The sequence below is a fragment of the Oreochromis niloticus genome, linkage group LG4 (genome assembly GCF_001858045.2).
Source record: "Oreochromis niloticus isolate F11D_XX linkage group LG4, O_niloticus_UMD_NMBU, whole genome shotgun sequence".
NCBI lineage: Eukaryota > Metazoa > Chordata > Actinopteri > Cichliformes > Cichlidae > Oreochromis > Oreochromis niloticus.
Window position 1 is genome coordinate 2,508,192 of NC_031969.2, and position 14,819 is coordinate 2,523,010.

The 14,819-nt window shown below is 46.8% G+C and overlaps 1 protein-coding gene and 1 long non-coding RNA gene across 2 annotated transcripts; both read left to right on the plus strand.

Annotated features, from left to right (window-relative positions):
* Window positions 1–1,436: 1,436 nt before the first annotated feature.
* On the plus strand, window positions 1,437–7,684 carry LOC102081396 (uncharacterized). The gene is made up of 2 exons (XR_267446.3): window positions 1,437–2,251; window positions 2,334–7,684. It is a non-coding gene; the product is annotated as an uncharacterized LOC102081396 (long non-coding RNA).
* A 573-nt stretch (window positions 7,685–8,257) lies between these two features.
* Window positions 8,258–10,595, plus strand: LOC112846712 (cilia- and flagella-associated protein 251-like). The gene is made up of 3 exons (XM_025906618.1): window positions 8,258–8,915; window positions 8,958–10,040; window positions 10,572–10,595. Exons 2-3 carry the CDS (start codon window positions 9,318–9,320, stop codon window positions 10,593–10,595), a joined length of 747 nt encoding a protein of 248 aa, XP_025762403.1. The 5' UTR covers window positions 8,258–8,915; window positions 8,958–9,317.
* The last annotated feature ends 4,224 nt before the right edge of the window (window positions 10,596–14,819 follow it).

The following is a 14,819-nucleotide window of genomic DNA, read 5'->3' on the forward strand; positions in this document are numbered from 1 at the left end:
CATTTCTAAATTATTAACTAACAATCTTGTGCTTAAAGTGCTTTGTCAATATTGTAGAAAATGTTAAACTTAATCATCATCTTGGCCTGACGACCTGTTTGCTGTTGCATGCTGCTGAAAGGCAGTGGGGAGAGGGGACACTTGGGCAGTGCATTTATCGCAGCATATGATGTGTTTTCTGGATACACTGTGCTTTTTCAGCATTCAAAGATTGATGGCTCCGTGTCAGAGCACTGGCTATGAATTTCAGACGGATCAGGCCTTAACTTAACAAAAAAGCTATCAATAGTTCTTTTCATCTTTTCTTATTACCCACAGCTACATCCACTTCTGTCGGGCCTAGGCTACTCACTAGGGCTGGGTATCATCACTGATTTCTATAATCCATTCGATTCCGGTTCTCAAAATCCTGATTCAATTCAATTTAGCCTCAGACAGTCAGAAATATTATAATTCTGATCATTTATCAGCACTGATACATGTGAGACTTCATCACAATTGTGAACATCACAGCAGATGCCTTTGTGTCAAAGTAACTGAGAATAAAGCACAGAAAAACATGAAGGAGATTTTTCTGGTCTGGCTTTTTATAGCAGATAACCTTAAAAATATTCTGCAATATTCTGCAATTTTGCACAATTTTAAAAACTTTAAATTTCTTCAGTATTGAACAGCAGAAATTAGGCTTTCTTGTCCGAGGACATTTAAGTGAAAAAAAGAAAAGAAAAAGACAGCGGCCGACAGCGCTGTAAACAACGGTAGACTGGTGGGTAATAAGCGAATGGATAATGCAGAAAACAGAGATTTGAGACGGGAAACTGTTCTTGAAGTACAGAGAGAGAGAGGGAGAGAGAGAGAGAGAGAGAGAGAGCTGTGCATGAAGTGTGATTTTTATCGTGGTGGAAGCAAAACAGCAAAAGTCAGAGTGAATTCATGACAACATTTATCAAATGTGAAGCGTAGTTTGCTGCTTCTTTTGCTGCTGGCTCGGTGAATTTTGGTTGGAGAGAGAAAACCTGCAGCTCAGAATCAGCGCAAAAAGACGTAAACACGGAGCGGACCCGACGCATCAGAATCGGTGAGCTCCGACAGCGTGTCCGTCTATGTGCCATCAGGTGAGAAAGCCGAGAAAGAGAAAGCTGATTCTGATGCGTCGGGTCCGCTCTGTGTTTACGTCTTTGTGTGGACTGATACCTGCTCTCATTTGCTGTTTGGTGGTTGTTGAAATAGTTTTGTGAGCTTTAATCTGAGAACCTGGCGTTTCTGGCAAAACACAATTGTATTTAAAAGTCAATTCAGGATTTAATGAATCGATATCGCTTAATTAAAGCTACTCACCTCCCTCTTCCAACTGCACTTTCAACTGGACCACGGCCAATCAGATAGGTCCCGCCCCTGACTATCTCTGATTGATTTAGTCCACGATAGGGGCATAATGTGTGTCTGTTGTTGACCACACCGAGAGTTGCAGAGATTTTTTTTTTCCTTTTGTTACCCGAACAGTTGGTCGCACTGGTGCGACCAAATATTTTTTTTAGTCGCACCATTGAAAAATTTGGACCAAATTGGTTGCACTCTAGAGCCCTGCTAATGCAGATGAAGTTCATTCTGAAGTTCAAAGAGAACAAAAAAGAACAGCACCTTCAGTTGTGTCTTCCTTCCTGTCTTAATTTGGTGGCTGTTGTTCTCTGTGTTGTGTGTCTGAGTTTCTGACATGTTGCTTGAGTGAGGAGTACTATTACTTCTGAAGTGGCTCTGATCATGCGACTTTCATGATGATAAGTTCAGAGCCAGCTGAGAGCCTTGTTGTCTGATTTGTTTTAGGTGATAAGGCAGAAAAAATTGAAAATTAGTTTCTTGTTTTGGGTGTAGAAGAGGAAAAAGTCTCACCAAGCAATAATAATAATAGGAAAAAGCTTTTGTGTTTCTCAGCCAAGAATAACTACAATCTCACTTTCTGTTTTTAAGAAAGGAGAATTCAGAAACCAGAGAGAGGAGATGTGTTGTTTAAGCAGTAATGAGAATGATGAAAATGTCTCTGTCACGGCCTGGAGGTTCAGCTGGTCGCTGATCAGCTGTTTCTCTCTCTCTCTCTCTCTCTCTCTCTCTCTCTCACCAGGGCGGAACTCATTACGGGTTCACGCCCTTGGCCCATGCCCTCAGAGGAGGAAACACCTGTGCCTCATCAGTGTGGATGGCATTTAAGCCAGGAAGCAACAGCTGTTCTTTGCTGGATCGTTGTGAGAATCTCGTCAGTGAAAGTCGAGCGTCTAGCAAGTGTTTTTCCATGTAGTTGTGTGTTTGGAATCTAACGAGCGTTTCTTTGTGTGCAGACCCTCTGGACTGTTTTCCCTGGTGTTCCCTGAGCGGCGAGTGTTCGAGTGGATTCGTGTTTGGATTCTTTGGAGAGAGACGAGAGTGTTCACCTGGATTTCCCCCGAGCCCTGCCCCTCTCACCTTTTGTATATAGCACTGCCCCGCACCTTTGGTATATACATTCATTGGACATTGTACATTAATAAATTCTCTTGTGTGCATCAATCCCTGGAGTCCAGCGCGTGAGTCCACCTTGTACACCGTGGCTGTCTCAGTGTGTCACTTGCAGGTTAAAAGCAGACCTGGATCAATTTTCCACATGCAGCGGTCGGAAGAAAACTATAGGTTAACACCATTGGAAATGTTCAGGCCAAGTTTCTGGCTGAATTATTTACAGCGCCATGTGTCCCTCATCCTAACAAACGAGCTCTCACTCCTCTCTGAAGACAAGGAATGCAGTTCCAAAGAGCAACAACATGGCAGTCTAAAAGACAGCAGCAGAGTCCTGAGCAGAGAGACCCAGCAAGCAATAGCAGTGTGTGCAAACGGCATCAGAGAAGAAGAGAAAACCCATCATCCTGACTGACTGGATGGATGGCACTGTGTTTCCAACAAGCTAGAACTTCACTGTGTGTGAAGGACCTTTGAGGAGACTGAGTTTCACATTTGCCATGTTTGAAGTGAAATGGCAATGAAAGAGACAGTGGGGGGTTGCACAGGACGAAGCTGTTCTGCTGCTACACTGCTTTGAAGTTGGAGAGGAGACCAAGGTGCAAGAAGGAGGAGGTGGGGGCACAGAGGAATGCTGTTATTTATTAATGTGGGAAATCAAATTTGGTTTAGCAACCCTGGGTAAAAGAAAACTGACTGCTTTAAGTGGGAAAATTGAGAAGGAGTCTGAAACACTGCAAAGAGAAACGTATATAAAAACACACACAAACAGAAAATGCATTGTTTTTCTTTTTGAAATGGCGTCATATTGCTCACGGTGAGAAACTTAATGTGACGATAGATTCCACTCAGCACTTCCAATCAGCAACGAATGAAAAAATGGGGGACCTGACTGGACTGATAGGAGTTGACTGACTTGACTGACTTAACACCGACATTCTAGTTTGGATGAGCTTCAGGCCGTGCCAACCTAATCTTTTTAATTGCCACTTTCTGTGTCTGTGAATTTACCAGCGGTGTGTTATTCATGACCTTGTATTGCTCATAATGCAGAAGTCACTGTGAGAAAGTGTGCATACACCTGTGCTGCGCTAACATTTACATCACCTTTTCTACAGCAGAGTGTTAACCATGTGATTTGATCATGTGATTTACAGTAGGACACACCACTGGTTAATGTTTTTTCACAGGATTACTGGGTTTTGTGTGAAGGAAACCATGTTTAGAGGTTATGTGTTGGTGATACAATTACACTGTGTTGTTGGGGAAATGTTGAAGATTACTGTGAGAATGTGTATACAATGTGAGACACATACTGTGTTGAAACCAGTGTCACTCCTTTTCACAGTTACAGATGGTTAACTTTATGACCTTTTACAGCACCTCTGGAATCTGTTGACCTAGGCCTGACCTCCACGACGCTCCAAGGCTAATGTTTGTTTTTCCCTAAGAGTGCTTGTGAAGGATTCAGCACAGACAAGGGACGTTAGAGCAGATGTGCAGTGATTAGAGGACAATTTTAATGTTGGGCCTATTATCTGACTACTATTGAGCTCATACTGATGAAATGAGTAAGTGACACAACTTAAGGAAGGTCACCGATTATGGTAATGTGGAATAAACACATGGATGATCCTTGAATTGGGGCAAATTATGGCAATAGTAGTGGTTTAATGATTTGGAAATAAACTGCCTATAGCACTTGTGTTTGTGATGCTGAATACTTTATTACTCTTATGACCTACAGTTGCTTGCAATTGTGAAGTTTGATTTAACTTACAGATCTTGTTTTCCAGGCAATGATAGTGTGGATGCAGGCTCCAGGCAGAGCCAGGAGTTAAGCAAACTTAATATGCAAAACACACTAACATCTTTTGACACAGGTTTACAGGTCCGGAGTGGAGCTACTCCAGAGGAGAAGCCCTGATGTTACCTGGGACATGATCTAGCTAACCTTTTCCTTAAGAGAGGAGCCTAGTTCTGATGAGTTGACTCATGGCAAAAGACCATGTGTCAAAGGGGGGATTCCAGAATTAACATGAAACAATGTTTTCTATGTTTTCTGTGATTTTTATGGTGATTTGTGTGATTAACAGTTCATTTGCAGGTATTAAACCAATACAGGTGGTGCATCCATGTTCAGATAATGGTTTGATGACCCATAAGTAAAGTTCATTAAACTGAAAGGAAAATGTGGATTAATGTTGGTTGATGTGTTTTCCATATGTTTAGAGTTTTTTCCTTCTAGTAAGGAGATACAGGTGCAGCAGCCAGAGTAATTGCTGGAAGAAATCATCTCCAGACTGAGGTTGAGGCTGGGTGCTGATCAGAAGTCTTCAGAGACCCAGCAAGAAGTAAGGACCATTCCAGGCATAGCTGGAAGCCCAGGCAGTGGTTGAGGTTGAAGGTCGTGCTGTTTGGGGCCCTACTAGTCATCATGAGAAGATTCCGGAACCACAGCAATAACTATAAGGCTACGTTGGAATGAGAGCTGTCCCACGGGGGCTTTCCAGGGATCATCAAGAGGAGATTGTGGACAACAGACGGGCATCTGAAGGATGAGGGGAGCATGCCAAGCTCCAATTGACTGCGCAGAGGGAGTTCAAGGATGGCATCATGATTCTGTGAACAGCACAGAAACCAGGAGCTAGGGTGGTGATGAGGAATGACCGATGGCAATTTCCCAAGAACATCACCTAATGCTGTGTCACTGTGCTATGCATACTTTGATACTCTGAAGAGGGTCTTCCTTTGTGTCATTGTTGTTGTCATTTTCATCATGACCACTTCCACAAGACTGCTGAAGTGATTCAACAGGTGGGATCATAACAGCAGTAAAACAACTGGATCCAATACCCTTTCAATTCTGCAGAGATGAAAGGACAATAGAGGAGTCATAGGTGCAGATAATCCACCACTTGACTCTATCCCCCCACAGGAAGAATGCCTGAAGTGAGGTGATGGGAGTTGGTAGAAGCCATTAAAAAAAATGGCTGACCAGGCCTACAGCTTTAATGATAGCTGAAAGCCACATTGACAAACAACAAAACCAACTGCTATGTGTGTATCTCTCTTTCTACATACATTTGGACTCTGGCCATATGGACAATGATGGATAAACAACTGGAAGAGACATTTATGAAGCTCTGCAGAACTCGACCGCTCTGCAGAGAGATGTGTGATTTACACACCTGGGGAATACACCACAAAGCTGCAATGATTTTGAAAATGTTAATTCCTGTGTTTGACTATTAGCAATTCATTTGCTTACTTGTAGGATGCGGTTTACTGTTATATGAGCTCAATGAGGAATAAGATAACTGCTAACACATTTGTCAACTGTGTACTTTTACAGTAATTTGGGGTGAATTACAGCTTTTGTGTGTAAAAATGCCTGCACTGAAACTGTCAAACACAAGGGGTTCATAACTAGACAATTTCTAGCACAAATGTCAAACAGATGGGAAATGTCAGAGTTATAGTGTTGGATTGTCATTTATGCTTAGAAACATATACTCATATATGCTTAGAGGTATATAATCAATTGTATAATGATAGAATGTCTGATCCTTAGTAGTCTGCAAAGACTCTGTGTGCCTTCCAGAGTGTTCTGGCACACTCACACATCCTAAGGTCATGAGAGAGGTCGTACCTTCTCTTTCTGATATATACTTGGGAGGACACCTACTCTGTATCTGTTTAAGTATAAGAGGCCTTTGTTTAGGTGGACCGCTGGACTCCTAGCACTGGCTTATGCCTGTGTAAGATGTCACATGTTAATGAACCTGTGCATATTCATGTGTGTAAACAATAAAAGCAGCCTGCAGGGGGAAGGAAGTTGAAGTGGGTTGGAGACAACTGCTTCCCTCTCGCGAGTGAAAACTTGAGCTCTGTGTGACCTCGTTCCTCAGTGACTTTCTGTTTATCCAGCAGTATCAGGGGTAAAACTCTGACAACAGCTTCTCTTTGATTCTGTATGTTAGTATCTGAGTGTAGCAGTCCAAATCCAAAACTATACTACGATGCACATCTGTGGGCAACAAAACACAAATATCTGACACAAACCACGAGGCAGCTGTGCAATATAAAATAATGGGGCTACATGAGCCTTAAAGTGTTTAGTAAAGTGCTGTGTTGGACTGGTGCTCATGGCCAGAGTTAAGTTACATCAAGTGTAGCAGAGATTTGTTGCATTTCAGCTGATAATGCTTAGATTGATTCACTCAGTTCAATCTATATACCAACGTTCTCCTGTCTAGTATAAAGATTTGATAGTGTGCTGTCAGCGTAGGGGATGGAAATTAGCCAAGGTAGCTGTGAAACGTCTGTTTCCATCTTTTTGAGTTCAGCTGTTTAAATGAACAAAGAGCAGCAGGTCAGCTGATCACAGCCTGTACTGAAGCTGTGAGCTGTGATTCTGTTCTCCATGCTGTTGCGGGTTAAAATATTGAGGATGAGTACAAAAACAACACTGGTCCAGAAGAGTTGGTCAAACAATAATTTTTACTGAACACACGCGTGGGGAGATGAACACTGCACACACCAGCTGTAGATCTCCGCCCAAGACTACACAAGCAGTTGTTTTTATAACATCAGGGTTGGACGCCCCCTCTTGCGTCAAGCAGGTACAATACATGCATAAGTTTCACAACCACAAATGTTCTGTTGATGACTTTTGACACATTTAAAAAGAACATTTTCTCCGTCTCGAGGCCAGGTGCTTCCTGTTAATCTTCTAACTCTCGCTTATCTCCTGGAACAAACTGTCCCTTATGCAGACATAATTTTGCAGCTACAAGGTTTTGCAAACTATTATTTGAACTCTTACCTAAACATGAGTCTAACTACTGTTTGTGTGTGTGTGTGTGTGTCTCGACCTCAAAATGCACTCTGCCTCACCCCGCCGACAACCTTACAGACAGAGGCCAACTCTCATGTGTGTAATAACATGAATGAAACTATATATGTAATATGTTGAATAAATGTTTTAATTAAATGCCACTACTCAAAGCTTAATAAAAAGGATATAAATGAATAAAAGATAATAATGAATAACGTGGTATATGTGTTTTGTAGGCGTGTAGGCAATCTTTTCATAGCTCAAAGTCACTTACACAATAGATTGTCTGGACATAGCGCCAAACAAAGCTTACGACCCTCAATTAATTAACTGAGCTTCAACTCTTTAATAGGCACAGAAATGCAATATGTGTATACAATGATTATAGCTGCACCTGTAATAAAGGTTAATATGTGATTATGATAACACCTGTAATACAAGTTTTAACGTAAGGCCAACAGCTTCAATAAATGCTTCGATGAAATGATAATTAATGCAATGGTAATGATGATGGTTATGAATAGTAGCAGTAAAATATTTGTCTAAACTCCACAATGCTGAGCCACTACAAAAGGTCTGAGGGTTTTCCCCAGCTTCCTAACCCTTTACCATGTAAGCAACAGGAAAGAGTTCTTTTTAAAATTATCTTTCACTGCTTGTGTCCTATAGAACGGATTCAAGGGAACAACTAGGATTTACATTAGAACAACATTTGGATTCTCATCTAATTATATGATATTATATTATATTATGAATGTTAAGCTTCAGTTAGCACACAATTACAATAGGTTACAATTGTCCTACAATGAGGTACTTTTTACTTTCTTACTTTCAGTACATTTCTTTACTTTTTATTAGAGAATTTTTCAACACTAGTATCTGTACTTCTACTTAAATACTTTTACCACCTGAGCTGATAGCTTTGCATTGTTAAGAGGTGTATTTTCTGGTACAAAGGGCATTCAGCCCCATCATTTACACTCTCCAACATAGATATATGAAGAATGTAAAGGAGGAACTGTCAGGATCTGTGTTGTGGATGAGAGAAGGAGGACCCAAATGCTGGACTCACAGGTAGGTAGGTGAAGGTTGGTATTTATTGCCGATGGAGTGAACAAACAGAACAGAGGTAGGAAATGGCTGGCTGGCTGGACGACTGACTGAATGACTGAAGGACTGACTGAAAGGCTGAATGGCTGGCTGACTGAACGCAGGCGTAAACAACAACATAACATCAATGACACGACCCCGGACTGGTTGAACTGAGGAACATAAATACACAGGCTGAGTGAGGAGCGATTAGAAACTGGTGAGTACACAGCTGAACATAATGAACTAATGATAAATGGGAAGAGGACTGAACATAATGCACATGGACCAAGGTTAACACAATAAAACAGGAAGTGAAACAGGCAGAAGATAAACAATGAGGACGAACTGAAAACACTGGGTCAACGACCCAGAAACCCTGACAGTACCCCCCCCTTCAAAGGCCGGCACCCGACGGCCAAAAGAACGAAAAACCAGAACAGGGAGGGCGGAGGGGGCCCAGGACGGAGGGACGGAGTCCGAAACAAAAACAGTTCAGGTGGGCGGCCACGCGGCCAGTGGCTGAGCCCGGACAGTTCAGGTGGGCGGCCACGCGGCCAGTGGCTGAGCCCGGACAGTTCAGGTGGGCGGCCGCGAGGAAGGCGGCGGCGACGCTGAAGTCGGTCCGGTGGGCGGCCGCGAGGGAGACGGCGGCGGCCACTGAGGAGGAGGTCAGGTGGGCGGCCGCGAGGAAGACGGCGGCGGCCACTGAGGAGGTCCGGTGGTCGACCACGCTGGCGATGACGTCCAGCTGTTGGCCTGGAAAGTGGCCAGCGATTCCGAGGTGCAGGCTCGGGCGGCGGCGTGGCAGCCGCAGGACCAGGCGAAGCTGAGTCTGGACCAGGCGGAGCAGAGGCCGAGGCCAAGGCTGTGCCAGGCGACTGCATGGGAGCCGGCGGTGATGGAGACTGAGCTACAGGGGCCTGAGGAACAGGAGACTGGACTACGGGGGCCTGGAGGACGGGAGGAGACTGAACTACAGGAGACTGGAGAACGGGAGGAGACTGAACTACGGGAGACTGGAGAACGGGAGGAGACTGAACTACAGGAGACTGGAGAACGGGAGGAGGCTGAACTATGGGAGACTGGAGAACGGGAGGAGACTGAACTACAGGAGACTGGAGAACGGGAGGAGACTGAACTACAGGAGACTGGAGAACGGGAGGAGACTGAACTACGGGAGACTGGAGAACGGGAGGAGACTGAACTACGGGAGACTGGAGAACGGGAGGAGACTGAACTACAGGAGACTGGAGAACGGGAGGAGGCTGAACTACGGGAGACTGGAGAACGGGAGGAGACTGAACTACGGGAGACTGGAGAACGGGAGGAGACTGAACTACAGGAGACTGGAGAACGGGAGGAGACTGAACTACGGGAGACTGGAGAACGGGAGGAGACTGAACTACGGGAGACTGGAGAACGGGAGGAGACTGAACTACAGGAGACTGGAGAACGGGAGGAGACTGAACTACAGACTGGACAGGAGCAGCCTGAGCTGCAGGTGACTGGACAGGAGCAGCCTGAGCTGCAGGTGACTGGACAGGAGCAGCCTGAGCTGCAGGTGACTGGACAGGAGCAGCCTGAGCTGCAGGTGACTGGACAGGAGCAGCCTGAGCTGCAGGTGACTGAGCTGGAGGCTGAACAGCAGGAGAGGGAGCTGACTGGGCTGGAGGCTGAACAGCAGGAGAGGGAGCTGACTGGGCAGGAGGCTGAACAGCAGGAGAGGGAGCTGACTGGGCTGGAGGCTGAACAGCAGGAGAGGGAGCTGACTGGGCTGGAGGCTGAACAGCAGGAGAGGGAGCTGACTGGGCTGGAGGCTGAACAGCAGGAGAGGGAGCTGACTGGGCTGGAAGCTGAACAGCAGGTGAGTGAACTGACTGGGCTGGAAGCTGAACAGCAGGTGAGTGAACTGACTGGGCTGGAAGCTGAACAGCAGGTGAGTGAACTGACTGGAGTGGGGATGCTAAGGGATGAATAGAGGTGGGTGAGGCTGACGACGGAGCTGTGGTTGATGTGGCTGGTGGTTGAGCTATAGACTGTGCTAATGAGGGAGATAAAGCTATAGCCTGGGCTAGTAAAGCTGGTGCCTGAGCAGGAGAAACCTCAGCTAGCTTAACCAGTGATAATGCGAGGGCGTGAAAGGCTGGATCAGGAGGTGGATGAAGAGGTGAAGTAGTAGATGGAGAGGCTAGCTCTTCCGAGACTCTAGGGAGGTCAGGCTGGGTTCTAGCTGCCTTCAGCCTAGGCGCTGGGACAGGCACGGGAGGTGGCTGGACACCAGTCACCCCCACCCGAGAAACAGGAGCGGGTGTGGAGGTAGGCTGGGTCGCAGCTGCCCTCCTCCTGGGAGCTGGCACAGGTGTGGGTGTAGGCTGGCTGATAGGAGTAGAAATAACAACTGGGTGAGTGACACTGACAGGTCTAACGGGTTTTAGTCTGGTCTTTCTGCCATCACTATTTACAGTCTTTGGGGGAGCAGAACAGAAAAGATCTTCCCAGTCCACATCATCGTCTAAGAGGGAAGTTCCCCATGGATCGGAGATGAGTCTGTTATTTATTTTATGTGACGAATCAAATGAGGAAAGTGGCAAACAGTCACTGGGACTCACCGCCGGGAGTTGCTGGGAATAGTCCGTTTTATGGCGGCGTGAACGCCGCTTTCTCTGGGAAGAGGAAGCGGGCGGGGTAAACAGATGAGCCTCTGGCGCGGTAGCCTCTGTTGAGCCGAGGTAGGAGGCGTAGCCGCTGTGCCGTGGCGAAGTGGAAGAGCCGGTGAGTGAGACGGCTGGCGGGCGAGCGAGGAGCGGAGCGGCGGGAGAGCGAGCAGCCGAAGCTTGGCCTGTGACGCCCACTCTCCGTGGCGAATGCTCCGATGCAGGTGAGGCAGCAGGTGGAGAACCGCGGCGTCTCCGAGGCCCGCCCAGAGCCAGACGAGTACCTGCGAAGACGTGCTCTCCCTCAGCGAAGAGCCGCTGTTTTCCTCTAAGCTCCTCCGTCCAGCGAAGGAGCGCTGCCTCCTGCCACTCAAAAGGTTCAGAGTCCGCTGGGTCCACAACGCGGGGTCGTGTCATTCTGTCAGGATCTGTGTTGTGGATGAGAGAAGGAGGACCCAAATGCTGGACTCACAGGTAGGTAGGTGAAGGTTGGTATTTATTGCCGATGGAGTGAACAAACAGAACAGAGGTAGGAAATGGCTGGCTGGCTGGACGACTGACTGAATGACTGAAGGACTGACTGAAAGGCTGAATGGCTGGCTGACTGAACGCAGGCGTAAACAACAACATAACATCAATGACACGACCCCGGACTGGTTGAACTGAGGAACATAAATACACAGGCTGAGTGAGGAGCGATTAGAAACTGGTGAGTACACAGCTGAACATAATGAACTAATGATAAATGGGAAGAGGACTGAACATAATGCACATGGACCAAGGTTAACACAATAAAACAGGAAGTGAAACAGGCAGAAGATAAACAATGAGGACGAACTGAAAACACTGGGTCAACGACCCAGAAACCCTGACAGTACCCCCCCTTCAAAGGCCGGCACCCGACGGCCAAAAGAACGAAAAACCAGAACAGGGAGGGCGGAGGGGGCCCAGGACGGAGGGACGGAGTCCGAAACAAAAACAGTTCAGGTGGGCGGCCACGCGGCCAGTGGCTGAGCCCGGACAGTTCAGGTGGGCGGCCACGCGGCCAGTGGCTGAGCCCGGACAGTTCAGGTGGGCGGCCGCGAGGAAGGCGGCGGCGACGCTGAAGTCGGTCCGGTGGGCGGCCGCGAGGGAGACGGCGGCGGCCACTGAGGAGGTGGTCCGGTGGGCGGCCGCGAGGAAGACGGCGGCGGCCACTGAGGAGGAGGTCCGGTGGGCGGCCGCGAGGAAGACGGCGGCGGCCACTGAGGAGGTCAGGTGGGCGGCCGCGAGGAAGACGGCGGCGGCCACTGAGGAGGTCCGGTGGTCGACCACGCTGGCGATGACGTCCAGCTGTTGGCCTGGAAAGTGGCCAGCGATTCCGAGGTGCAGGCTCGGGCGGCGGCGTGGCAGCCGCAGGACCAGGCGAAGCTGAGTCTGGACCAGGCGGAGCAGAGGCCGAGGCCAAGGCTGTGCCAGGCGACTGCATGGGAGCCGGCGGTGATGGAGCAACAGCTGCAGAGTCAATAGGCGCGGAGGCCTACATGGACCAAGGTTAACACAATAAAACAGGAAGTGAAACAGGCAGAAGATAAACAATGAGGACGAACTGAAAACACTGGGTCAACGACCCAGAAACCCTGACAGGAACGGAGAGCTGAACATCCGAGTGTGTGCCTGTGGACAGCCCGAATACCCGACTGCAAATGATTGCTGTAATAGGTGTAGCTGCTGCGGGATTCCCATGATGCACTGGATGTTTCTTCTTCACTCACTATGTGTTAATAGACCTCTCTGCACTGAATCGTACTTGTTATTAATCTCTGGCTCCTGTGATGTTTGTAAAGCATCCATAAAAAGCAGACAAAGCAGTGATTTGCAGTCACTTGCGTCCATATTGAAGGTAAAATCCTACAGAGGTGACAGATCAAACTCTGAAACTGGAAACTTTCCTGTTTTTAAACACACGTTTGAAATTTGATGCCAGTGAGATATTTGAAACCAGCAGGGAAACTGGTGCAGATGCTGAAGTGTCACAAACAGCTCACAGCAATGCAAAGCTCTGCTCTTTGTAGCCTCCTTCAGGCGGCCGTGCCGATCAGCGATTGGACGGATGCTTTCAGCTCTGCTCTCAGTGCTAACATTATTTCTGGATGTGTGTTTAAAGTCAGCTGTCTCTGTCATCAGTGAGCTGTAGGCTGCAGCAGAGTATATATGTATAATATTCATGAGTGTCTGAAAGAAACTGAGGACATTTATAGATTCTAAGGCCCATTCAGAGTCTCCTCAACATGAAATCCAGCTTCATGTTTATCTTTCATCAAAGCAGGAAGTGCTGAGCTCAGCAAATTGATTTATTATTGACCTGGTTAAAGTCCCGATGAGAAAAGCAACATTTATTATGATGTTGATGATTCTCAGCATAAAGGAAGAACCAGTCATTGCTCAGATTCATGTTTATCGTCACATTATCATTAAAGGCCAGAACCATCAAAAGACATTTATCAATATTCTGAACATTTGTTTCACAGCAAAATGAGCAGAATGAAAGAGCTTTTTATACGTTTCACTTTTCATCTGATCTGTCAAATCAAAAGTTCACAGAGTCAAATTTAGTTTGTCAAAACAAAGAAATCCCAAATTTACATCTTAATGAATGAAACCACTTTAATAAAGTCAATCAGCTGTTTTCTGCTTTATACTCTTACTTGTTGTGTTAAAGGCTGTAGCTTCATCTCTCTGACGGACGCCTTGGTTTCCATGGAGAACCACAAGACCAGGCTCCGCCCAGCGACGACGTGGACGGTGTCCTCGCAGTCTGAAGGACAAGGGAGGAGACAAGGGACTGAAGGGACTGATGGAAGGATTCAGGTGTGAAGAAGAAGGTGAGAGAGAAAGAGGAAAAGAGGGAATAGGAAGGAGAAAGGGAGGACAGAGGAGATGGTGAAGAAGTAAAGGAAAAAGGAGAAAGTAAAGGTGTAAGGAGGTAGGAAGGAGGTCGCTCCTCTCCATGACAGCATGGCGAGGGCGTTCAGATGTTCCTGTCCTGCATCTCACAGGAACGTTTGCTTCTCTTTAAGGTGGAGAAACACCTCTGAGCGTCATGTGAGTGATCATGAGGATGTTAAACAGTCCCAGTCTCAGAGGAAGTCTTCTGGAGGTGGTCCTGCTGTAGAACAGCCTGGTATCAAACCAGTGCACCCAGCAGCCCTTGAACTGGGGACTCTCATAGAGGAGGGCCGGCTGAGCGTGAACCTTGGCTTTTCTCAGCTACTACACTGCTGTCAGCCAGGAAACCCAATGCTGCTGATGTGTGATGGTGGCGTGAGTCGTATACGGGAGCCGACTCAGTCCTCACTCTGAGCCTCACATCTTCCTGGTGCTTCATGAGAACAGAGCAGAACTGAACTTCCTGGAGTGTCAGAGAGAGGAGGAGAATCCTGGTGCAAGATGCACAAATAGATGCAGTTTGTTTCCTTTTTACACTCAACAAAGTGACTGTAAAACCAGATTTTCCATCCTGCCTGTTATTCAAAATGAATTATTCATTCATTAAGCATCAGTAATCCTGGAGCTGTTAACACGCACGCACACACACACATGCGCGTGTGAGCAGAAAAAGTCTCTTTATTAAATTGCAGGTTTAACTTGAGCGATGAGCTCAGAACCAGCCACACTTTCTTCACACTCTGAGGAATCAAAGTTAAAGTTCAAAGTTAGTCGTTTTCATTGATGCTGTGAAAATGAATGTGTATGAAAGGTGTACT

What these genes read in the sequence shown, in the direction of transcription:
- LOC112846712 (XM_025906618.1), top strand. Translation starts at nt 9,318, where the DNA reads ATGGAGACTGAGCTACAGGGGCCTGAGGAACAGGAGACTGGACTACGG. An exon ending in AGGAGCAGCCTGAGCTGCAG is followed by an intron (nt 10,041 to 10,571) that starts GTGACTGAGCTG and finishes AGGCTGGATCAG; the next exon opens with GAGGTGGATGAAGAGGTGAA.